The sequence below is a fragment of the Alligator mississippiensis genome, chromosome 14, assembly GCF_030867095.1.
Source record: "Alligator mississippiensis isolate rAllMis1 chromosome 14, rAllMis1, whole genome shotgun sequence".
In the NCBI taxonomy this organism is placed as follows: domain Eukaryota; kingdom Metazoa; phylum Chordata; order Crocodylia; family Alligatoridae; genus Alligator; species Alligator mississippiensis.
This window is the reverse complement of record NC_081837.1, coordinates 4,089,418-4,114,895: the sequence shown is the minus strand read 5'-3', so window position 1 is coordinate 4,114,895 and position 25,478 is coordinate 4,089,418. Positions and strand designations below refer to the sequence as shown.

At 51.5% G+C, this 25,478-nt stretch overlaps 1 protein-coding gene across 3 annotated transcripts in view; it reads left to right on the top strand.

Annotated features, from left to right (window-relative positions):
- The window catches only part of TBX4 (T-box transcription factor 4), an 87,583-nt gene that overhangs the window by 14,396 nt on the left and 47,709 nt on the right, over positions 1-25,478 (top strand). The window contains exons 1-5 of one of the 3 annotated variants that reach the window (XM_059717728.1): positions 12,122-12,207; positions 12,721-15,524; positions 15,617-15,662; positions 15,898-16,023; positions 16,602-16,696. In XM_059717728.1, coding sequence (XP_059573711.1) covers positions 15,517-15,524; positions 15,617-15,662; positions 15,898-16,023; positions 16,602-16,696 — 275 coding nt within the window. In that variant the 5' untranslated portion in view covers positions 12,122-12,207; positions 12,721-15,516. Of the gene's footprint in view, positions 1-12,016; positions 15,525-15,616; positions 15,663-15,897; positions 16,024-16,601; positions 16,697-25,478 lie in introns of those variants that run through there. The other 2 variants (XM_019493472.2, XM_059717726.1) reach the window with 2 other exon arrangements.

Genomic DNA, 25,478 nt, shown 5'->3' with positions numbered 1-25,478 from the left:
CCCAACTGGAAAGAAAATGAGAAAATAATGAATTGCCCGGATTTGACTGTTTCCAAACACACGCTAGATTAATGTGCAAAGTCTTCTCCATAACGCAGAAGGCACGAAATAAATCCCGTGCTGCTCGAATAATGAGGGAATCAATAGGATTATGAGGTTAAGGCTGGAGTAAACCTGAATGACAGCTGCAAAATAAATTTTAGTTGGAGGACATGGCTGAGGTTAAATGAAACATAATAAATAATTTAAAGTATTTAGGGGTGGGGAAATAGTCCAGAGATGTGAGGAATAACACAAGGCCCTGTGATCTCTAAATCTGCTCAGTGTATATCAATTGCCTGGCATGGGTTGGTTGGTTGTTTTTATTTTAGCAGCATTACATGTGCCGTGTCCCAGACTTGGCTCAGGGCTCTGTATGGAAATGGCCCTCGCTGCTGCCTGCCCAGTGCGAGCTGGGGGCCGGAGGAGCTGGGACTGGGAGCGTGGTGGGCAGAAAGAGGGCAGCGTCCCTACACATGACTTGAATCCCGCGTGTAGCACGTGGGATTGGGGAGGGGACGGGCAGGGCACAGACAGCAGAGCAGCAGATCACACCAGGAGCACAGGGCAAGAAGCAGAAAGCGGAGCAGTGCGCCAAGGAGCTGTACAGGTGATGGGCTGTCCAAGAAGAACGTGATCGCATGAATCGCTTGCATGAACTTGGAGCCCCTCCTCTGTTGCAAGGCGTTATCTTCATCGGGCCAACAGAGGCGCTGGGAGAACGTAGGGCACGCGAGGGGGGCGCTAGCCGAGCTGGGAGGTGAGACCAGGTCGCCCTTGCATTACGAGGTGCAAAGCCACGGAGCAAAGAGGGGCAGGCTGCATCCCTGCAAAGCATTGCTGGGAGTGAAAGCCAGAGCACAGCGACGTGGCCTGACCTGCAGGATGGAGGGGTTATTCTCCCAGCCCCTCCTCGCCACCCCACCCGCTCATCCCTGCCTCTCCCAGGTGTTTGGGAGAAGGATTTTTCCCAATGCAGCTGGTTCTCTTGCTTTCCAGTTCTCGGGCAAAAGTGCAAAAGCTCTTGCTTTCGAAGGGGGAGGTTTGCAATTCAGCCCTTTGGGGGCCACTCCGAGATGCTGCTTGCCCCAGATGCGATGCTTTTCCATCGGAGATTATCCCGTGTGCGGGCTGTATTCCTGCCTTGCCGTTAACATCCGTGTTGCGCTGTGCTCCTGCAACGATCGCCTGCATATGTTTTTCTAATCATTAAGCATGTGACTAAGAGATACGTCCTAACTGCGTAATGCAAGCTGACAACAGGTATTCCCCCAGGGCAAGGACGGGCGAGGAAGGATAGGAGGAAAATTACTTAAATTCAGTCCCTGGCCAGGAGATGTCTTTCTGAGTTAAGTATTTAGCATCTCTGTCAGGCTTGTGGTAGCGTTTGAGGGCCGGAGGCAGGGACATGCCACCCGCGGTCCTGACCATACCCAGCTCTGCTGCGGGGGTCAAATCCTGCACCTCCAGCTCGGTGGGGTGCAAGGGCACTCAGCACTGCCCAGGACTGGACGTTTGTTGGAGGCGCGTTGCTTGTCGAAGGCCTGCCAGTCTTGAGAGGCTTTTTGCTTCCTCTGGAGAGACTTTTCAAGTTTTAAAATGACTCATTTATTTAAAAAAACCCCCAAAAAACCCTTTGGTGACCGAAGGCCAGAGTCAGACAGCCTGAATTTATACTGACCATCACCCAGCTCTCCAGCTCGCCTTGTTTAAACCTCTTCTTGGAGTAAATTGTACCGAAGGGTAGAAGATATTGGCTTTGTCGGCATTATTCGTAGAGCAGGCGCTACCAGCCCCAGGTCGGGGTCGTTGTACCACCTTAGGCAAACTACTTCTTTCTTAATGTTTCTGCCGGTGAAACTGCTGACTGTATCCACACAACCTCATACGGATATTGTGTGGGCTGAAGCATCTTAAATTTTCAAGGGAAAGGGGGGAAAACAGGAAAAAATTAAAATCCAATTTTAAATGACAATTTTGAAGATTTTTTTTAATTTGCTTTTCACCGTTTATGCCGCTGACAGTCGTGCTTGCCTATCGTTGAACTGGGGTCAGAAGAGAAAGTGGCTGGCTCTGGTTTTCAAAGTAATCTATGCTATTTAGATATGGCTTTCATTAATCTCTCCGGGCGATGCATGTCGTTCCTGCAGGCTACTTGGAAAGTCTCCTTTGTCCGTTTTATTGTTCGTAACAGATTTCTAACCACTTTCACTTCCTGGTTATTACGCGCGAGAGGAAGACAACATGGTTTGCGCAGCAGACTCTGCAGAGGGATTATGCTAAGTCCAAAACAAAACCCCACAACACCAACAGGTTTGACTGAAACGCTGTAAAATGTGCAGAGATTCGAGCATAATGCGTGGACTGTTTGTGTTACCAGGTTACAATGTAAACTTACCCCAAAAATGTTTCCTGAAGCAGAAAGTCGAGCGTCCGATTAGAAGCCAGTTACAGGAAGCTGCGGCCGGGCGCTGGATAACTCCGAGGAGTAGAAACAGGATCGTTCGTGCCCTTCACCTCTCTGTTGTGGGGAAGCATCTGGGCCAGGTCAGCAGCCACATAAATTTCTTACCAGCGAATGACTGCTTGGTGGCCGACGCGACCGGGGTTTGATGCTTTCGGCTAATTCCCCACGGGCAGATGTTCGCACTGCAACATGCACTAATTGGGCCCCTGCTTTACAGCCGCGGCACAACGGGCCCTAGCGAACGACCCACTAAGGTCTTGCGGGGTCAGGGCTGAGGCCCGCCCGAGGGAAGTTTGCATTGCCCCGACTCCTTGCGCCGAACGTGTCCGGTGGATAAATAAGTGGCTTTGCTCTGCAGATTTGGTGGTCACGAGCAAACGATTTGCACGCTCAATAGACCCTTTGTGCAGATGACTCGAGGTGAGTCGGAAACACGAGCCCTCCTTGATAGGGGATGGTCTGAACTCCTTCCCCTTCCTTGCATCCTTCTCTTTAAGGACATGGGTTTTTGGAGTCTGATCCATGAGATGCTCGCGCTTTGCAGGCCTGGCCTGCGGTGTGGCACCAGGAGCATGGGGGTAGGAGCAAGCTGGCCTCCTGCTTGTCCCAGGGTCGGGCCTGTGGCAGAGTCCACGCTGGCTCTGGCACAGGGCATCGTGCTTAGCAGCCGCTGTCGGCAGAGGCCCCTGATGGGAACAGCAGGTCAGGCAGAGCCACGTGGAAGCACCTGCCTGGAAAACACCTGCCCCTGCCAGGGCCAGCTTTGCGTCCCTTGCTTTTTTCACGAACACTAAATTCACGTTGTGGGGAGAGAGCAGTCCTGCATCCCTGACCCATCTCCCCAGCTTTGGCATCTACTCCAAGTTCCTCTCCGCCTGCTTGGAGAAGACAGATCTGTCGCTGGGGAGAAGAAATTAAAAGGGCCTCGGGGACCAACCAAAAGCGAGAGACGGCTGGGCAGTAACGAGCCGAGCCGCGTGACGACGAGTCCGCGCTTTCCGCCACATGTGGTCACACGGGCTATTCCAGACGCGGGCTGGGCTCCAGCACATACCTGCGCTCAGGATGCAGCGTACAACCCAGACTCCTGGTTTTTGGTTTTCGCAAAGAAACCCCCACAGGCATCTTCCCACAGCTTGCTTGTGTATCCACAGGTATTTCCTCCCTTCCTCCTCAGCCTAATACCCTGCTGGCCCGCGGGGCTCCAAAACAGCACGTGGGAAAGGGTCGCCATTGCTTGACCTGACTCCCAGATGTAGGCAGCCTCTTCCCAGAGCGAGGGAAAGCTTCGTTCCTAGGCTCCTAGAGAAGCGATCTCCCCGACAGCGGCTGTCTCTCCTGTGCTCGTTAGAGACGGGTCTAGCTTCCACCGAGCCCACGGACTCCCATATTACTGAGTTCAAGAAAGGGCCTGGTTTGGGGCCCCTGAGCTACACCGCCTCGCATTTACCATCCATTCGTTCGGAGGCCAAATGACTTCTCTAATCAGCGTGCTAGCATCCAGCTTCCTACTCTTTCAGCCACCATGCATCGTGCATTTGGCCTTTATCTATCGTTGTTATAATTTTTATTTAACAATGCCCAGTTTTTGGTCAAATCGCTAGAGACGTTTCACAGCTTCGTAGAGCCAAAAAGGCTCCCCAGCACGCTGCTAGTCTTGAGGCTAGCGATGGCCAACCGTGGTTGCACAGGTCTCCACGTGGCTTTATTTGCGCCACTTCTCAGTGCTGTGCTGGGCAGTGCAGACATATACATCTCCAGTGCTGGGAACACTGCTTGTTTCTTCTCTGAGAAGGCAGCAATATGCCATCCTAGGGTCAGGACCGGCCTAGAGCTGGTGGCATGTGTGCCCACTGAAACTCATAGCACCAGGATCTGGGCCTTAGCACATGGATGCTTTAAGCTGTGCCAGTTTAACTTGAATCACTCTTTAAATCAGTTTGGTTGAGCCAATGCAAAACTTGTGGTCCGCAGTCTGGAGGAAAGGCTGGTTTGATGTAGTTTAACTGAGTAAGGACTTGGCCTGAGCTACTTGATAGTGATAGCAATGGTTTTGTACTGGTTTAAGTTGACTTTCAAAACTCAAAGCGGGCTACATCTGTGTAGGCTGGGCTTGAGCAACGTTTCATTTCCTGCCAAGGCTGTAAGGTAGGAGGCCAATTAGTGTTTGCGGCTGTGTGAACATCTGTCCCTTGGGAATTAGCTGAAAGCATCAGACACAGGTCACATATGCCACCAACTAGTCAGCCACCAGCAAGAAGTTTTGAGCGTTGCTGCCCTGGACTCGACACCCCAGAGAAGCGGACTCTAAATACCTGAATGTCGCGTTGAAGGTGAAACAACCTGTTTCCCATCACCTGTGTTCAACCTGTGCACGTCCGTGTGCTCACTTCACGTTAGGGTATCAGTGTATACAGCAAATTACTAGATTTAACACCAGTTTCTTGTATCATGTCCTAACCCTTCTCCCCAGCCATCACCCCACACTTGCATGTATTTCAACCTGTGCCATTTTGCACGGCAGGTAGAGTCATACCTGGAACCACCGCCTGGACATGTCCATACCCAGCAGACCCATATTCATGCATGCATGTACACAGTCACGCACGTTGATGTTTATTCCTACTGACCTACAGAGATCTGCTCCCACATATGAAAACCATCAGACATGCATTGCCTACATGTTCATGCAAACCAGGCACAAGTGACAGCTTTATACGGCATGGTGCAAAGTATGCCTTGGTGTTTAATTATAAATTGCTACAGTGCATCTGGAAAGTTGGGGATTGTCCTGTTGGAGCAGGGGTTGGACTAGATGTGACCTCCTGAGGTCCCTTCCCAACCCAAATTTTTTATGATTCTATCATTAATCTAGAGGAAATCTTTGCAAAAAACTCTTAACCGTAAGGACAGCGAGGCAAGGGGCTAAGCTGTCTCAGGAAGTTGTGGGCTTCCTTTCCACTGCAAGGGGAGGTTGGAGAGGCGTCTGTCAGGGATGGTTTAGGGACACATGACGTGTCTCCCTGAATTCCCTGGGATACTTGGCAGGATGCAGAGTCCTTCAGGCACCCCAGAGTTTGCATGTGTGGTCTGTGGCAAGTTATCATCAACATGGGAGTCGAATCAAAAATCAGGGGCCTCCACAAGCATTGGGCCAGCATGGACAAGGCCCTCCAGCAACTTTTGCCACCAGCGCACAGGAGTGTCGGGGCTGGTATTGCATCTGGTCGCCTCTGACTCCTCAGCCTGGACGGCCAGTGGGACTGAGCACAGGCAGGTTTCAACACCAGGCTGGAGCAGGGCTTGATGTGTGAAAGGCTGTTGGAAAGGGACATCACTTCAGTTACGGATGGAACAAGTTGATCTAACTCTTGAAGGCTGTTACTCGAGCAAAACTGTCCTGCAGCCCTGGGGGACCCTTGTCGGTTTGGGACACTCTGATCAGTCTTGGAAAGAGGAGAGTTTGAGCGAGAGCTTAGATGCAAATAATGCCTCTAACTCCAGCCGTGCCGACTTCACCAAGCGCTCTTGGCCACTTCGCTGTTTTACATCGCACGTGAATCCCAACACTGGTGCCGAGGTCAGGAGAGAATCGGCCAACACCTGCCTTGTGAAAGCCATCCCATCGTGTGCCGAGATGCCGTGCCGGGATTGCTACTTCAGCAGCTTGGGTTTGATTTTTCAAGGCAGTGGTTTTTAGGGACAGCCAACAGTAGAGGTTTTGTACAGTAAGCAGAAAACCTGGTTGGAAGTTGCTCTGCCGGGGGCTGTTTTCCAGTGCAGGGGCTACCTATTGATTTCTTTTTCAGTGTCACCAGAGGCTTCTTTAAGGTTGCAATGTAGACATGGCACATTAGTCTGCACTGAATATTGGCAGGAAAGTGCATTTGTTTGGGGTTTTATTCATTGGAAAAACACACTCTCTTTATCACCTAAAGCCCGCAGGACTCCGGAGAACAGGAGCGTGGTCTTCAAACCCTCCCTTCTCCAGCCGAGGTATAACCACAAGATGGGAGGGGAGGATGCTGGAGTGGCCCGCGGCCCACACCTCCTAGCCTGTGTCAGGACCGGAAAGCCCAGCTGGAGAGCCGAGGTGCAAGATCCCCAGGGGGAACCACAGAGGACAGAGAGAGGCAGCAGCATCGCTCCCAGCGATGGAAAGGGGGATGGAGGAGGTCTGGAGAGCGCTTCAGGTGAGATCCCTCTCGACCTGTAAAACTGCATAGGCTGGAGAAGCTCTGCGTTGTTTGGGACTATAGGTCAGGCTCTCGGCAGCTGCACGCCGACGGCTACTCATGAACCTCATGTTTGTCTCTGCGGTGCACAGCCACCTGGGAAAGCACGTGAATCCTCCCGCCAGACTCCCAGCATCCTCCCGGCTGAGCGCAAGGAGAATCCCCGCAAACTTGCAGGAGCAAGGCTATGACACACAGTCTAGCGCTCCTGATTTCATACAGTAGAGGACGCCCCATCTGCATGTGTATGGGCGTAAGCACACGTGCAAGAGAGGAATCAGAACTCGTGGCAGAGGTGATATCTTTTATTATTTTTGCAACAAAAAAGAGGTGATATCTTTTATTATTTTGCAAAGTCTTGAATTGCAAGCTTTCAGGCACAAGTACTGTTCCTCAGGCACAGGAGAAAAGATTGCAAAAGTTCTCCCAGGTAGAAATGAAAGTTCATATTTCATGCGGCTACAACCTGGATACCTGACACCATGCTAGAGAGGGTGACTTGTTACATGCAGTCATGCATATACAACCACACATACTCATGCTACATAAACCGGGGTGTTGCAGTATTTAATTTAAATGCATATTTAATGCCATTCATAATTCAGTTGAAGAAGGTAAAGGGGGACAACTGACAGTGCCAGGAAAGCCCTTGTGTAGCTTATGTTTTCAGAGTGCCTCCCAGCGCCGACTGGGAGGCGAGGCAGTACTTCTCTGCCCTGTCTGTTTTCCCGTCCGCAGCTCAAGTGATCTGCCCCAGGCCGCAGAGGGGAGTCGGTGTCAGAGCCGAGCCTGTAGCTCCTGTCCTGTTCATAGACTGCAAACCCCCACCCCGTCTCCATCCCTCCCCAGCCGGCAGGATGCAGCCCGGAGCTGGCGCTCGGAGGCAGGGAACTCCACTGAGCAGGTACGGGCTGAGGTTGAGAAATCACGATGTGTGAAATGAAAGGGGAAGCACTGGATCTAAAGAATCACCACAACTGCTACAAGGTGTTTCTGAAGCTGTCATCAAACCATCTGCCTCCTTTCCATAGGTAAATAACCGTGGCGTAGAAGGCAGCCACCGCCGTTCCTTTCGAAGCGGGCCGGGGCGAGCCGGAGAAGCCCGGCCCCAGTCCCAGCGGTGACTTCTCCTGTATGCAGCATGGTACAGAGCCCGGAGCAATGGCAAACGCAGCTGCCAAGGTTAGGAGGAAAACAAGGGAGATGAGAGCTTCCTGCTATTTGCTGCGTGGGGCTGGGAAGGGAAAGGAGCAGAACCGCCTTTTCCATGTCGTGGCTGCTCAGTAAACCCCTGTGCTCCTGCACCTCGCTCCTCATAACTCATCTAAGGGACACCCCGGCTGGAGGGAAGCATGCAGGCGACTGAGAGAGGCGCTGCTGGTTCCTGGGGAGAATTTATAGCTCTTGGTTTAAGAACCAGGCCGGCTCTGGAGCAGGGGGCACACGGGCTCAGCGTGCCCGGGGCAGGTCTGTTTCCCATTTTTATCTCCATGAGCTGCTTTCTGCGCTCGCGGTTCTGGTCCATGCACTGTAGCAACCCCGTCAACAAGCAAGACGTGGTCTCAGCGCTGCCGAATGCTGATTTCCTCTGACTCCAGCCTTGCGTCACCTCCTCTAAGGAGCATGCATGCAGCGGGTCAGGGTTTGCACCTTGTGCAGCGTTTCCAGGTGAGGGGAGAAGGAAAGCAGGCTGTGTGCACGTTTGTTATGGATCCCAGGGTACCCTTCAGCAGATTAGCCACGTTAACTGTGCTGTCACTGGCAACTTCTCCCACGGGCTGCAATTCCCATTCAGCTGTCCGGTTGCTTTAAATTCCCATCCGAGGGTGCGGACAGCCGAGCAACCTCGAATGCTTTCAAATGATTGCGCTTTGCAGCTGACCCGCTGCAACTGTTTCATCCGTCCGCTCTAAGGGGAAGATAAACCGTTGCAACCTTAAACCTGTTTTATCCTGGGCTAGGGTTGACACTGGTTAACTTCTTCTCCACTGGAACAGAAGCAGGCCAAGTGTGGTTACCTTGGTTCAGCTGCAGTGTACTTCCAAGCCGAAGCTCTTTAAAACCAGTTTAGTGTTTGCATCTGTCGGCAGCCTGAGCACCCTTTAGCTGGCTAAAGAAGGCTACACCTCAGTGAGGGTGGCACATCCTCTAGGCTGTACGTGAGATCTTATGGGGCAGATCGTACTGTGCTTTACCTGCTACTTTGCCTTGCTTGTGGAGGCACAAGGTGGCTGCAAAGCAGCAGCCTATGGGTTGGTCTGGAGTAAGATGAAGCCCCAAGGGCTGTAGCACGCGGGGATCGGTTCTTTCCTGGCTTCTAGCGCATGGGGTGCATGAGAGCCCAAGGCCCTCGGAGAGTGTGAAGGGATGCAAGACAGGTGCATGCTTGTGCACGCACACACATGCCTGCACCCCTCTGCTCCTCAGCTGCACCACTCCCAGCGTGTGAGGATCATGCCCACTACAAAAGCAAGCAGCTCTTGTTCTGCACCAGGGCATGCCAGTAATGTGGCAGCCAAGTGCAAAGGTGCACGGTCCAAGAATGACTGGTGGGCACAAGGCGGTGGCTGCCTCTTGTGCCAAGGCAAAGCCTGTGTTTCTGATGCCCAAGGGCAGGTATGCAGAACAGCTAAACATTTCCACTGGATTTTACAAGACTGTGTAACTTAAACACTGACAGCTGAATCCATCTCCTGGCGTAACTCCCCTAATGCCAGTATCCAAATACTTCCAAGGGCTGCGGTACTTTGTGAATCTCCTGTCTCTCTGGCGACTAGCAGTTGAAAAGGGGCCACTACTCTGATCCAGAGTCTCCCCATCTTCAGCCTCTGCAGAGTCACCTGGGATGGCCACTAACCAAAGGACGCCCTACAGACCCTGGTCTTTTCTTCCAGCAGCAGACTGGTAAGCTGGAGAGCTTTGTGGGCAGGGGGTGCTTTGGGGAGAGCCATATAGTGCAACCCAGTGTTGCTTGTATAGGATGTGGCTGTCAGCTAGTCCCCTGGTCTACTGGTGGGAGGCAGGATGGTTCGGTGGCTGAGATGCTGGTGGGGCTGGGAGAGTCCAGGTTCTCTCTGGTGCCTCGGACCACGGCTGCAAAGCACACGCCACCCGCCCACGGCTCTCCGTGCAGTCCTGAACTAACCCAATAAGCACACGTGAGACTGGGGGCCTGCGAGCAGTGCTAAGACAGCGCCGTCAGGGGCAGGGATGAGCCAGTCTGGAGTGTGTGGGGCCTGCTCTGCAGCAGGGCTCTCTGGCGTGGCCCTTGGCTCCGTGTCTTGGTTCCCCGGTGTAACATAGGGCGCACGGCACCCTTACTCCCAGGGAGGCTGTGCGGATGAATACAGGCGAGGGACTGAGCCGTGACAACGATGTGGAAGCAAAGAGACTCCTGTTCTTGCAAAATCCTTGGTGAGCAGATGCCTGGGTGCAGTTTGCCCGGCTGTGCAGGGCGGGGGCTTGTTTTCAGTGCCAGACTGAGCTGCCACAGGTTGCACAATCCTGGCCCAGACCGATGCCTGGTGCCAGCCCCTGCTTTTTCACGAGTGCAGAACTGGCTCGCAGTTAAAAATAAAAAGACACAGGGTGACCTCAGAAGTGTAATCTAGAGCTTTTAAAGCTTGGATTCCTTTCACTCCCCACACATCTCTCCTCTGCTCCAGCCTCCTCATTTCTCTTTCTCCGCAGTAAACTTAAACCCTCGCTAAAGGGCCCAAGGAAGACGCCATAGATGAAATGTTGTTTTAGCTTAATTTCCTATTCCTAACATATGCTTTAATTAATGTCATTTTGTTTGATTTGCTGCCAGCGTGCCAGTGCAGCACTTCCTTCATTTCTCAACCTCTGCAGTAACCCTGTGGAAATCCATATCGGGTGTACATGGTTTAGCTAATCGGTTGCCTTGCATTAGTCTGGAGCGCCTAGGGTTTTTTCTGTGCACGGTTCCAGCGCTGCAATGTCCCGCTGAGGTCACTGGGAGTCCTGCTGGGCACGGACAGGAAGATCGACCTGTGGTTTTCAACCTGTGGGCCCCGAGGGGTCCACAAAAGGTGACTATGATCAATCAACTGCATGTGAAAATGCACACTTACAATTCAAAGGGGCCCACACCTCCACTGGAAATTTTTTAGGGGTCTGCAAATGAAAAAAGATGGAAAACCACTGCCCTGGGGCCTGAGAATGAAGTGCAGGTAAAGTCCCTAGAGACGATCATAGACAAAAGATGCTCGATCAGTAAATATGATTGCTGGTATACCGCCCAGGAAGCTGAAGCACATAGCTGGCGTGTCGGAGGGGGCACAGCGAGCCAGGGGCAGAACAAAGGACTGCTCTTGGGACTCCTGGTTTGAAATCCGTGCTCTCCAGCTACTTGGGATGAGGCAGAGGCACCCAGCCCTTCTAGCAAGCTGCCTCAGAGCATCATTTCTAGTACAGTTTTGCTCCCAGAGAGTCTGGTTCTTCGTTGCTTGATTCCCAACTTGCTTGGTAAAAAAAAAAAAGGGCTTTGTTCTATTTCTAGCACGGGGTTATTGCCAGGGCCGTCTGCGCAGCATGCTCTTTGCATGTCGTCGTTTGGTCTCAGAAAGCCCAAGCATGTCGCTTGTTCTCGAGCGTGTTTAAGGTGCAGGGGGCTGGACCTGATGATCTTCTGAGGTCCCTTCTAGCCTCATCATCCATGAGTATGAATCTATGGAGGGGGCAGACGTGTGGGCACCTACATGAGGGAGCCAGGCTTTCCGTGTTGATACCTGCAAATGAGAACCTGGGGATCTGAGTCTCTAACTTTATGGGCACCAGGCATGTTCCTCGGGACAGTGTGCTCGTTGGTAAATTAGTCTGGTGCTTACAGGTAATGCAGGACTTAGCTCTCCTGGAAGAAGTTTGCAAGGTGGACTGGGCTATGTTGGCTGGAGCACGCAAAGACCATGCCCTATAGCTGATGTGGCTCTGCTAACAAAAACCCTTGTGTAGACGCAGATCTGCCGCTCTTCGGGGGCTGGGGTTAGAGCAAGTCTGGATGCTGCAAAACTCCTGCTGTTGGCAGAGCTACCTCTGCACGGAGGGGCCCAGGCCCCTAGCACTGCCACCAGAGCTGAAGCCATAGCAGCACCTTAGTGGGGTGTGATGAGCTCAGTGGAGCTATGCTAAGAAGGCGCTTGCCCCCAGAGCCGTGACCTGTCTGGTCTTTGATTGTTTTGACCAAGGCCAGTGCAACAAATGACCTCCAGGGAGCAAAATCCCTTGTGACCCGAAGTTTTCATTTTATTTTCAGAACTTATCTCCAAAGGAAGTAAGGGATTGGCAAGACCTGGGAAGTCACTGATTGCATATACTGGGGAGCAAGAGATTTGGCTGCATTGCTCAGCAACACAACAGCTGGATCCTGTAGCTGCTGCTTGTAGGGATGAAGCGGCTGTCGGCGCAAGGAGCCCAATAGCTGAGCGCACCCTCCCCTGTGGTCTGGTAGGTATCCGACAAGCTGCAGTCTCCCCTCCAGAATCTTTCTTCGGGTTGGTTTGTGCCTAGTGAACCACCATCAGCTGCCACTGGATGGTTAGCAAAGCCACTCGTTCCTGCTTTTCTCATCATCCAGTTTATTTGGTTTCCTTGTCCCAGGCGAAAAAGACATTATGCTCACTGCTGCTTTATCTAAATGGATGTGAGATAACAATTCCCTGTACAGCTGTGGCCAGAGGAGTATTCGGCACTGGTCTGTCCAGGACTGAAATGCACAGTGGGCCTGAAATGGCCCCTTTCCCAGATAGCTCTTAGGAGCAAGACTTTCCTACTTGTCTCTTTGCTTCGCATTTCATCCACCCTTTCTTGCCCTCTAGAACAGAAGGCAGATGTGAGAGCGGATGCATGCTCTTTTCCAGCATGGACATCTCCCCGCTCTCTGCTTTTCCCATTCCTTCCCCTCCCGCTACCGACAGGGAGTTTTGGATGCAAACCCACAACTAAATCCTCTTTTGTCAGGAGAAAATTCCCAGCTCCCCGGCTCAATCCTGCCCGTGGACACGCACCCCAAAGGCAGTGGAAGACAGCAGGATGCTCGAGTGTCAGATGCCTTTGCTCTCCAAGTCCTCGGGAATTCGGCTCCTCTCCCTAAAATGAGCCCTTGTGCTTCGGTCTCCCAGCTCTGATGGTAGAAACAGCCCAACATGGAGAACTGCTCTTCTTGGCCCTGCACCATTAAGGTCAATAGGAATTGATTTTGCTCTTGGCTTCACGGGAAACATCGGGGTCTTGTGTTCCTACCAGGAGAGGGCTAGGACTTGTATGACTGTCTGAGAGCAGCGCCCAGCGCTCTGTTGTGCTACAGCTTGAGACCAAGAATTTGGAGCTGGATTCAGACCTGGTGGGAGCTGCTTGTCTCAGGCTGTACTTTGGTGTTTATTTTCTCAGCTGAGTCAGGAGAGCAAGTGCGTGTCCCGTCACACGACTGCCCTGGATCCCCCGTTTAATACTGCCCACCTCCTTTCTCAGCCTCCCTAGGAATATCTACTTCCCTCCTGACTTCTCCAGTTCATCAGCCTCCGGCCCCTTTCCCGGCTCTCCCTTGCTTCCTAGCCACCCCCCGGTGTCGTGAGGGCCACCTCCTCTCGGCAGCTGGAGGTACATTTTCACATCCTCAAGCTGCACGAGGATCTTGAAGAAGTTGAGAAGTTTCCATGCCGTGCCTTTATTTTCTCTCTTTTCTCCGTCAAGTCAAACTACTTTTAGATTCTCCCGGACTCTCCCAGCCCGAGTCTCTGAAGCTTCTTGATTTAATTTGGGCATCAAAAGCTTCCAAGTGCTATTTTTGGGTTGGAACGTCCTCGGCCTTAACTAAAGCCCCATCCTTTTTACCTGCGATTAAACCACTGTTATTCGCCCGTCCTAACCAGTTTGTCTCTTGGGTGAATCCAGATGTTTCTGGACACTTCCTGTTCCTGCGGTCTCCCCTGCACCCATCGTGTTCATCCAGGATTTGATAGCACAGCTCTCCTTGATACCTCGGAGTCATTTCCAGTTGAAAGGTCAGCGGTGGTGTTTTCCGTCGTGGTTTTCTTACCATGTTTTGTGCTGCTGATGACGAAGCGAGAGGGAGATCCTCTAGGGCTTTGTAAGACGGAGACCACGTCTGTTAAGTTCAGTGAGGCCAGTCCTGCCTGGAAAGAAAACATGGAGTCTGTGCCTGGCTCACCCACTGGGAAAAAGAGCCGGTTTCTCTTTGCAGCAGTCAAAGCTGGAGAAAACCCAAGAGTTGGAGATTAAAGAACTGACTTAAAATGTGCGTTTTTGGAAGGTGGTTCTCACCGTGCACTTGTCCGAACAGCAAGACCCGGAGCCGTGATAGGGCACTAAGACGATGCGTGGAGACGTGCCTGCCCGCGAGACGTTGGAGTAGCAAGAGCAGGATTGGAAAAAAAAACAAACCCCATGAACTGCTAATTAACTAAAAATATTGACCGTGGCGTCAGTCTGACCCGATCGCTGCCAAGGCTGGGTGAATGTGACTGGGGCCAGCTCCCGAAACCCTGGGCCAAATCCCCAAATTCTGGGCTCGCCGGGCAGTTGAGTGGCAGCGGTAGATACAGCACTGCAATGTGGGCCTATTCCTGGCTCTGCCACAAATCTGCTTGTGACCACTTTTCTCTGCCCCACATTTGCACTCCCCCCTACGTGTGCATCTCACCCGATTCATACGTGAACTGTTCAGCCTGGCAGGGCCGAGCGCAGCATGACCCGGATGTTGAGGAAGCTGCTGTAAAACAAACAGAAATAATACGCGGGGTCAGAAATTGGCCCCGCGTCCCTTGATTGCCTCGCATAAGAACGAGGTGCAAACAGTACGGAAGTGCCACGCTTGCCCCAGCCTCGTTTCGGCATGCACGTCCCTTCGGACAAGACGGTCGGCTGCGTTGCGCAGATTTCTTGAGGAGGCAGGATGTAGAAAAGCGTCGGATATTGTAGCGGCTGCCATCGGCAGGCCGGCGGGGAATCGCCTGGTTTGCGGTGCGTTGGCGTGTTGTGTTGCGCTGCACGGAGGTTGAGGAGTGACTTGCACGTTGTCACTGTGTTGGGTCATCCCATATCCCACGAGCTTAACCTCCAGGTACCCTGGGTCTTCCTGCTGTCACCGGATGGCCCCTATCAAACGCGGCACCGAGTGATGGCAGGGCCCGCTCCCCCTTCCAGCACGTGCAACGCGTACCCTTTGCGAGGGCCAGAGGGCTGCTGCCGAGCGGCCCTGCCCCAGCGGCGTGCCCCTTGGGCAGGAGTCGGTAGCTCAGCCATTGCACGCCTAAAAGTGCGGTTCCTCCTCCTCCTCCTCCTCCTCCTCTCAGAGGAGCCCCTGACCTGCGGGCAGCTGGAGGAGGCAGGATGCTGGCTGTGAGTCGCCGAGGCGTCAGGACAGCACCGGTTTGATTTCCTGTCACGAAACCGCGGACCAGGCCCGCGAACACGACCGAGGGCTGTCCTGAAAGGACAAGCCTGCCGGTTTGCAAAGGCATCCAGCCATCCCAAGTCACCGCCGCTCTGCGCGCGGTGCCAAACGCGGCTGTGAATACCGAGCGGAGGAAGTTGTGTGTTGTTTTTGGTTTTTTTTTCCCCCCCTTTTTTTCTGGCAATAAAACATGGGGCGGCTCGGGCTGAGCGCTCCGCGAACGCCCGCCGTGTCCCCGCAGCGCCGCGAAGACGGGTGTCACTTGTAACAGCCACCAAAAAAGAGAGAAGAAAACGCTCGCGAACACGACCTGCGAAGGACGGCGGGGGCCAGCTCCCACCATGGACGGGTAACAAGAGACAGACGGAGGGCGAGCGGGGCAGCGCACAGCGCAGGGGGCTCTGCCCTCACCCGCCGCTGCCTTTTCTCTCCCCAACGCAGGGTTTCCCCGCGGGAAGCAGCCGGCGCCGGCCCGCGGGGCTTGCAGGTGAGTCGGGGTGCCGCCCGGGGGTCCCGTCCCGGGGGTGGGTGGGTCGTGCCTGCCCTCGGAGGCGCCCGGGGCCCGGGCGGGGGTGGAGCGTGGCGGGGTCGAGCCGGCGGCCGTCCTTCAAAAGCGCGGCCCGAGGGCGGCCCCGCCGCGCTGCGCTGCCGGTCCCGCTCCGTGCGCCCGTCGGGGCTGACCCGCGCGCCTCTCTCCGCCGCGCTCTGCCTCTCTCCCGCAGGAGATGCTCCAGGAGAAAAGCCTGCCTGACACCGAGGAGGGGTTCGCAGCCCAGCCGCCCGCCGGCTCCCCGCGCCTGGCCGGGGCGGGCGGCGGCGGCAGCCCGCAGGGCCCGGACCCGGAGCAGGTGGGGCTCGACGGGGAAGCGCCCTAGCGGGGCTGGGGGCGAGCGGGGAGCCCCCCACACGCACGCAGCGCAGCGCAGCGCAGCGGGGTGAGGGTCGCCCGCGCGCCTGCGTTGGCCCCGGCGCGTGTCCGCTCTGTCCAGGATGAAAAGCGCCAAGCACAGCGCTGGGGCGAGCGGGTTTGTGCGCTTTCGCGGTTGGATTGGTGTGCGCGTGGTGTTCGTTCGGTTGTTTTTTTGCAGCCCCCCGTCCCCTCTCCTTCTGTGTCAAAAGTGGGAGCTGTGCAGTTGTGCGTGGTGCTGTCCGTTCGGCCGAAACGCGCTCGCTGGATGGGGCCGCGCTGCGGCTAAAATGGATTCGGCGTCTCTCTCGTTTTTGGCAGTTTTCGGGCCCCTTTCTCCTGCCGCGCGCTCGGCGTAGGGCTTGCTTTACTGCCCCAGAGCGCTTTAAGGATAGGCCATCGGGGCCCTGTCTCACGGCGTCCTGATCGTTTCCTTTTTTTGTTTGTTTGTTTCTTTTTTTTTAAATGTTTCCTTTGGTCATTTCTTTCTTTTTTTTTTTTAATTTTTCTTTCGGTTAGACCATCGAAAACATCAAAGTTTATCTCCATGAAAAAGAACTATGGAAGAAATTTCATGAAGCCGGCACCGAAATGATCATAACCAAAGCAGGCAGGTTAGTAAAAATATTTGTATGTGGGGTTTTTTTTTTGCTGTTATTCGGTATTAAATGTGCCCGTTTGCTGATCGTAAATTAAGTTTTCGAAGTACTGAGAGACTTAGCGTTGATAACAGGTATCCAGGCTGCAGCCGTGCTGGTCTAGAGGCAGAAGCAGTCCGCGCTGGTGGTGGAGGTGATATCTTTTATTAGACCGACTGGATTGTTGCAAAAAAAAAATTCTTTAATTGCAAGCTTTCGGGCGCAAACGCCCTTCATGAGGCATCGGAGAAAAGATTGCAAAAGTCCTCCTGGGTAGAAATGATTGGGGAATGATAGGGTTGATCGCTGAATTTGAAGAAATGCAACTGCGATTGCAAATTCGTCGCGCGGGTCGAATTCTGCGTGTATTCTAAGCACCGCTTGGATGTGGCTAGAAGTGAGCGTGCCATTTTAAGAGAAGCAAAAGATGCTGCTTTGGACAATGTGCTTTGATTGCCTGAAAAACCCGGATTTGTTTTATTTGTTTGTGGCGAAACTTCATTTTATAATTTCTCAGTCCTTTTTTGCATGAAAGCAGGAAGAAACCTCCTCGGGAGGGTGCAGTAGGAAACCTTGTGGGTCTGTGGAAAGAAGGGAAATTTAGAAGGAGACATCTCCTGATAATCCTGTTTTTTAAGCCTCTATCGAGCGGCGGGTAGAAGCTGCCATTTTCTGTGTGTGGATAGCCAGGTGGGAATTAGCCCGGCTGTGCCTTAGACTGTAAACTGTTCTCTGAAACACCTCCGTGCGCTTGCTGAACGAAGGGCACGCTCAGATAAATCGGTGGGGCTTGAGGATGCTCAGCCGGTGAGGTGGCCCTCAGTATATTATAGGACTAAACCCTATTTTAACCCCAAACCCATTTTAAACTTTGCACACGGTGGCATTGTGAATCCACGCCGCAGCGTGAACAAGAGACCGTGCCAGGCACCAGTCTGACAGTCAGATTGCTCGGCTCTTATATGATCCTACTGAAGTCGGTGGCAAGTCTGCCCTTGGGATCAGGGGCCTGTTACTGAAAATTAAAAAGCCCTTGGGATCAGGGCCCTATTATTGAAAATTAAAAATTACTTCAAGTCCTTTAAATTCAAAGGCAGCTCAGTTTGGTACCGTCTTTATCTGGCAGCTGCTGCTTTTGTGCAAAATTGTGCTGGGGAATCATAAGGGGTAAAGGAAACCAGCAGGAATGGCGGGAAATGATCAGGGCAAAAATGCTAAATTCCACGTAGAGTTCGTGCTTCTCCCTGAGCTAAATCCAGCCCCGAGATCTGTACTCTAGGACAGCAGGTCTCAACCTTTTTTTGTATCGGGACCCTTTTGTAAACTTGGATGGCCCGTGCCCCTCGCTCCCACCGCCAGGCCCCAGCCCCCCGGTATGTGGGGCACGAGCGGCCACAAGCAGCCCCTCGCAGGCTGGAGCTCTGCCAGCCTGCTGAGGAAAAGCTGCGGTTTCCCCACATTTTTCTTCCTTCAAGAAGAATCGCTTTTTAAAGTTTGTTGCTCCATTTTTAAAGTTTGCGCCCCTTTCGTGTATTCTTGTGACCCACTTCTGGGTCGCGGCCCACGGGACTCCTAGGACTCTGCTACCAGGGGCCGGCTCCCGAGGGCAACCGTGCCCTGTTCACGGCCGACAAGAAACCAGTGAGCGTGTTTCCTAACTGGCAGCCTGTTTGCATTGTTGCTGTCCTCTGAGCACTTCAAGGGCTGTTTTCCCCTTTCCCCGCGCCCACAAAAATGCAGCTCCGTAACTACTGGCAGCGGCGGCAAGGTGCGCTGGGATCTCGTTCCAGCAAACTGAACCTTCCCATGAATCACAAGCGGATGGGGCAAAACCGTATTTGTGTATCCAGGTCAGCTACTTTAAATTCCTGGTGCTATGCAGTTTTGTTGGCAGGTTGGCCCAGTTTGTTGGTTGTGGTGCAGGGAAGGACTCATCCTCCATCCGCGCTTGGCTTTGTATGGTGTTGGGGCCTGGTGTTTAACCCTTAGCTGATGTGATCAGTCCTGTTCCCTCCAAGAGGGCTACTTACTGCTCGCGGAAACAAAGGCAGCAGGATCAGAGTCTCGGCTAGTTGGCCCTATATTTATAGTATTGTGAGAGAAGTAGTAGGCATTAACCATGCTGTAGACATTACACCTCTCCCATGCATTTGTTATCTCCATGTCAGTCTCAGTTTAGCTTGTCTGAACAAGTCCATACGGGCAGGGCTCGGTCCTACGTTCTTTGCTCGCTTGGAGCGTCCCGGGACGTCCGGTTCATGCTTCATGCTGGGACAGAGTGGCTCTGGGGATTGACCCCAGGATATGAGGCCCTTCATTTCCTGATTACCACGTCCAGATTCTCTGCTGGGGAAAATCAGTGCACCTCTATTAAAGTCAGCGGGGTGTTTCGGGTTGACCACAGCAGAGAACGGGGCCCTCGGCTTGAAACGGGGGCCCGAGTCGGTACGGACGAAATGCCATTCTGCTGCAAGGGCTAATTGCCGAATAACAGAGAGTGAGTCAGTGACTTCACTTCTGTTCCTTGCGGGCGGTTACAATCACCGTCACCCTAAATGGGAACTTGACTGGCAACTCGGGGAGCCTCGGCAGAGAAGGCAACAATGGACTGGGCCTGGAAACTCGGTTTAATCCACCTACGGGTCAGCGAGGGCTGTGCTGGGGGCTTTGTGCGCACGTGTGCCTAAGCTACCACCGCCTTGCCTTTACCTGCTGTGCAGTAAACAGGACTTCAGTCTCCTCCGGGCCCATCGCTCCAGCAATTCTCACCAGCCCTGATATTAAAACTATCTAAAATAGTTAATAAAAGCATTAAACTCAAGCATGAACCATGTTAAGCCCAGAGCAGATAGGACTTATATAGCGTCATGGCTCGTAGCTGAGCCGTGAGTCAAGCCCTGCAGCGCCAATTCTGGAAACTGAAAAGTCCCGCAGCAGAAGTGTGCAGTTTGCAGTCCTTATTTCAAACCTTAGCGCACCCAAGCCGTTTCAATAAACAGCGGTAGCAGCAGCAGTCCTCCCAGAGACCAGAGTCTGATATTTCAAGGGGAGTCGGAGCAGGTTTGCATTTTTCTGTCAGCAAAAAATAAAATAAAAAAATACGGCTCTAACTGATTTTAAGCACCGTTTATGCCCCTGATCCGGGGATCGTCTTGGTGCCGGGGCTAAGTAGGCACGGTGATTCTCCCCCCGGGCGGGCTGTGAGAAGGATCAGCTCACACAACCGTCTGCCTCCTTTAAAGTGTCCAGAAGAGAAGAAAAGAAAAAAAGGAGCCTGATTTGCATCTTTAAGGTTGAAATGGGGTCTTTTGTGCGCTCCAAGGAGAGCGAGGGGAAGATGAGGGGAAGCACTACCTCTATGGTGATCGTGTAACATTGCCTTTCTGTATTAATAGTATTGATATTGATAATATTGATAACTCTGGAAGGCCGAGTTTTAATTCTTTGTAAAACTCCCCTGAGCGAGTCCGCTATAAATTACCAGGAATTTAGGGCTGAGAACAGCTTTGGGGGATAATTCCTCCCTCGTAGGGCTGATCGTTAGGAGACGTTAGGAGAGCACAGCGAACTCCGCATTGAAACAGAGTGATGTTGTTGCCAAGAACGCGTGATTTATAAAGTGGAAACATCTTTAAAATGCACTCGCTATCTTTTTAATGTTTGACTGCTCCATCGTAGGGGGGGAAAGAGATTATTTTATATTAAAAGGCTCATCAACAGATAAAAAGTTTATGTTAGCAAAGTTCCCTGAACTTTGCATAAAACCGCTCGCCTCCTTCATATATAAAACACCGTGCATTGCAGCGTACAGGACACGGCGCCCGGTGGTATATAAATCAGTGCCTGTGTCACGTTCCTCCCTTTTTTTTTAGGTTTGTTCTGTGTGCGTTTTTTTTGGGGAGGGGGGTGGTTTAATTTGTACCTAGAATAATTTTATTTTACTTTACGTATTTTCTAGCCTACATTAAACAAAATGCCACAATTCATTGAGCACTTAGGTCTGCGCTCCCTGCCCTCTCCCAGTTCTTAGGAGTCGTAGGAATGAAGCTTCATGCCCTACAAAAAAGGATGGAAAATTAGAGACAAAAAATAATTCTTTTTTAAGCATACAAAAAACTAAGATATTGTTTTAAATGGATTTTAATAAGGGCATCCTGGGTCAAACACTGCCTTTATCTTTACATGGGGGACCCGGGTCCTAAGTATGACCCGGGTCCCCCAAAGAGGTCCACATAAGTGGAAATGTTTTAAGTGCCCGGAGCCCAAACGAAGTTGTGGGGGGAGGGGGCTCCACAGGGGTCTGCCTGTTCTCTTTGTAGGATCGTGGCATATAGGTGCAGTCCTCCTCGTGAAGTATTATAAGCCAGGCATGCAGCTCTTAATGACAAATTTAGAAGTTCATACACAGAGATAATGATACCATTTTCCAGAAAAGTCCCCTTTACTATAAAAGCAGTTCTCTAAATGGAGAGGTCCTTTTAAGTTACCTTAATAAAATAAATCGAGATGAGATCATAAAGGCAACGCTGCATGTTTGGAATTGAAATGAAGGCATATACTGAGTGTGCATGTGCAGTTTTCCCGTCCTTATATACGCTTGCTCTGGAGTGCTTGATCCAGATGAATTTACCCCCCTTCGCTTTAGGGTCATTCCTTTAACCAAAAAAAAAAAAAAAAAAAGGAAGATGTGTAATAGCTACAAATACCATATGATAGCAAGAAAAAAAAACAAATTATAGATCAGCCTAATATGCTGCTTTTCTATTCGGTTTTGTTTCCGTGCTGTCATGTATACTTGAATTAAGCAAGTCCCAGAGTTTTAGCAACTTTTTGGCAAAAATCATTGTCTGTCTTTGAATTTTCTTGATCTTCCCCACTTTATTTGCTCAAGCAGTCCTTGCTCATGGAAGAAACATCTTTGCTATCAGTATTTCTTTTCCCTCCTTTTTTCCCATTTTCTCAGCATTATGTTCCCTCCAAACTGTTTCTTTTGCCCCTAAGAAGCCAACCCCTTGTGCCAGTTTTATTCAGGTGGGCACATGAACGGGCACAGAGGCTCCTGCACTGTCCTTAACACAACTGCCTGGCTCCTCAGTAGGGAGTGCCAGTCGACAGAGCATCTGCCCACCTTCCTATAGATGCCCGACCCTAAAATGATATGCAGCCTTTTCTACCGTGATGCTGAGCAACCGGGGGCTTGTGACACCGGCTAAAAGGTTGCAATCATGATTTAAAGCATACATGGCAACAAAGCCAGCCTCAATTTTCACTTGATCAGCCCATCAGAGCTGCGTGGAGATGGAGGTTGTTGCTTTTAAGGTCCTCTGAGGGTCTTTATACTGCATATTGTACAGAAAATTTTTCAGCTAAGACAGACCCCAGCTTCGGTACGTGGAAACGTTGCAAACCACTCTGTGATTTTTTTTTTTTTTTAGATTTAATTTTTTAATTCCAGTCGAGTTGAGCCAGTTTAAGGTCATGGAGGTTTGCACCCATTTAAATTCACACCTGAGGCTACGCTGGTGCAGCTTGCTCAGACGGACAACCCCTGAACGGCTGAGCTTGTTGAACGTCACCTGGGGGAAAGGGATGCCCATTTCTCATCCGATTAAAGAATCCCTTAAGATGGTTTTGACAAAGATCTCAGCTAAAAGCCATCAATTTTTCAAAAAAGCCAACCCACCTATTTAATACCCCAGGGTAGGTAGGGAATGCAAGCCCTCAATTCAGACTAAAGTGCCTCGTCCTAAATTCGGGGGTTTGCATTTCCACTGCATGGGCGAGGCTCGTGCTCCCGACAGCCACCGCTGAAGGGGCAGAAGCTGGCTCCGCCGGCTTTTGGCTGTGTTGCTGCACATGTCACCAGCTCTGGCAGGGAACAAACAGCTCCTTGAACTCAGGAAAAGCCCGGGCAATGAAGGAAGAACCGAGTTTCATGTACTTGTATCTTCAAATGACAACAATTGTTTGAAGTCTCTCCTTATAGTCTGCTAATGACTTGGGCTGTTGACTGTATTGCTGAAGCCTTTCCAGGCTACTTTGACGCAGCTCTCGTGCTAGTAACCCGTGGCAGTGCTAGCTAGGCAAGCTTGCAGAGAAACGATTTGATTAAGCAGAACCAAATAGGGCAGGTCTCCAGCACGTACGTGGCTCGTTAGCCTTCGCCTTGAAAGGCAGCACAGAAGCGCCAGGCTTCCTCAGACCGAACCAGTGAGAATCCAGTCCGTGTTGGGGACCAGTAGCAAGTCCTGTATGCAACTGGAGTATTTAACCCTACGGACCGAACCTATCCCTGCTCCTGCAGAGCGTGTCTCACGCCTGGAGCCCCACCAAGGATAGAGCCGGCTGCCTTACAAAGACCAAATTCGTCCTGACCCAGCACAAAGCTCACTGCGATCGCTCTTGTGCTACTTCTTTATAGGGTACCTTTGTACTTTGATATTTATGCTTCAGTAAACTTCATCTAAATTTAGCTCATCCATCCTCTGTTAGGCTTTGGACCTTTTATAACGGACCGTCGTAAATTTTTGAGCTGTCAGAGGGGAAAACCAAACCGGAGGCAAAGCATCTTATTGCAAGGAGTTTGTCCATCGTTTAATTTGCAGTGGGGCAAGGGGAGGAAATGATACTAGCTCATGAAAGCCGCCTTGCCGCTAGCTCTGTTCTCAAGCGTGTGAGAAACAAGGCTTTCTTTTAAAATCGGATGAGCTGGCCAGAAAAATTTAAATATAACCTCCCCCTGCCAAAATATAAAAATTCCCCTAACTGTCTGACCTTCTCATCATTAGGTCATGGTCTTGCCACCAGATAAATCTCTCCTATCTGTCCATAGACTGTGAGTTCAATGTTGCTTGTGTTAGTGACAGTGAATTTGGGGCTGAAAAATGAACTACTGATGAGAACTCCTGTTGAACCTGTATTGTTTGTTATTCTGAGGCAAGGATCTGGCATGGGCTAATCCAGCACTTCAAAGTTAACTGCTTTTACTTTGTATACAGAGCGTCATAGCGGAGTGGCGCGGGTGATAAGAGAAATAAGGGACTGGAGGGTTCGACTACACTGGGAAAATGGGACCTTGTTGAAAAGCTCTTTGATCTCTTGAAAGTATTTTCTGAAAGCAAGAATCTATCAAAAAGGAAATACCACCACCAAAAAAAAAGGAAAAAAAAAGAAGAAACAGCTGACATCCCCAGATCAGTATCAGTTTACCCCAGGGAATATTAGTTTGAAAAAGTTCTGTAAATCGATGGGAGACGTTTTATCAAAAGGGGGGAAAAAAAAAGAAAATGTTGTTAGAACAGGAATTTTGCTCTTGATGCATCTGCCCTTGAGTTTTTCTTCTAAGCAGGTAATATTTTTCCAAAAGTGGCCACATATAACGTAGGGCCGGATCCTCCTCGTGGTGGCAGCTTGGGCGTTTCTAAAGCACCTACCCATTCCCCTTCGCATTTTCAGCAGCCTTTGAAAACCTGGGCCTGAACAAAAAGCCCCCAGGCAAATACTCTGCACTCTGCAGGTGACCCCCCTCCAGCTTTTAAGAGGCTAAGGCCAAGCTTTCCACATGCGATTGATTTTTGGCTTCCTCAAAATGAGCCTGTCCAGCCAGAGACGCATTTCACGCGCTTTGATTTTTTTTTTTTGGGGGGGGAAGTCCTGAGTGCCAGCCATCTCAAAGCCAGTCCCTTTCGAGGGGGTCTCCAAATGGAGGGCTCTCGAATCACACGCTGCTTCTGACAACATTGGCCTTATTGAGGGTGTTTTGGAAAAGGAGACTTGGGCTTCCCAGTCCTTTTGGTGCTTTGGGTTGTAAAAGGGCAGACTGAAATGTTTCATGATAACCGACCCATCTTGTAAACCCACCCATCCGGTTATTAGGGCCTAATTGAAACCGCGGGGAAGTCGGCGGTAAGGCTCCCACAAGTAAAGGGCTTTGGGTCGGGGTTTTGGCAAGCAAGGGAGTTAGACCTCACCTACAGGACTGAGGGCTCTTGCTTTTGTTTGGTTTTATCTAGTCCTAAAGCATCCCGTCTACCACGCCACCATGCATCTTCCCCACTCAAGGGAGGGCGACGAGTAGCACAGACGTGGTGAGAAAAGTTAGTCGTTTTTTGACTCTGTGAGAGGCCTGGTCTAAGAGCAAAGGGATGTGATGTGTAGAAGCCCGACACATGATCCTGTCCAGGCCAAGCCTCGACCTCGAGGCCCTTGGCATGCAGGCAAGCCTTGGCTCATCGTGACAGGCATGTTGGGGTCCTCATGCCTGTAAACCCTGGGGCGCTGCAGCTGCTCCTCTCTGGTACCCAAGTCCGCTTGTTCCAAGGCCCCGTCTTCGAGACGGATTATTTTGTGAGTTAAGGCATGCCAGGGGTCCCTTCCTTGTCCTAACCAGGTTTAAATCCTGTACACTGGTTAAGAAGCCTGCAAGGCTGGGAAGCCCCTGCCGTAGATGAGCCGGTTTCTCTCCTCCTTCTCAGTCTTCTGCAAAACCAACCCGCCAATTCAAGGTTTTTTTCTTGAGCATTAGAGTATTGGCTCCATGTCACCGCCTGATGCATGGCGAGGGGGTCTGGATGGTAGGAGAATAAATAAATAGAAGACGCTTATTCTAACAGCTCATTTTAAAACAATTTGTAAATAGCAAGTAGAGATAAAATGTGCATAGCATAAACTGAGCTCGGCCATGACTGCAGCATTATCAGAGCGAATCTTTCACTGGCACATCATCTTTGAAGCTTGGGCGGGCTACAAAATGTTGCCG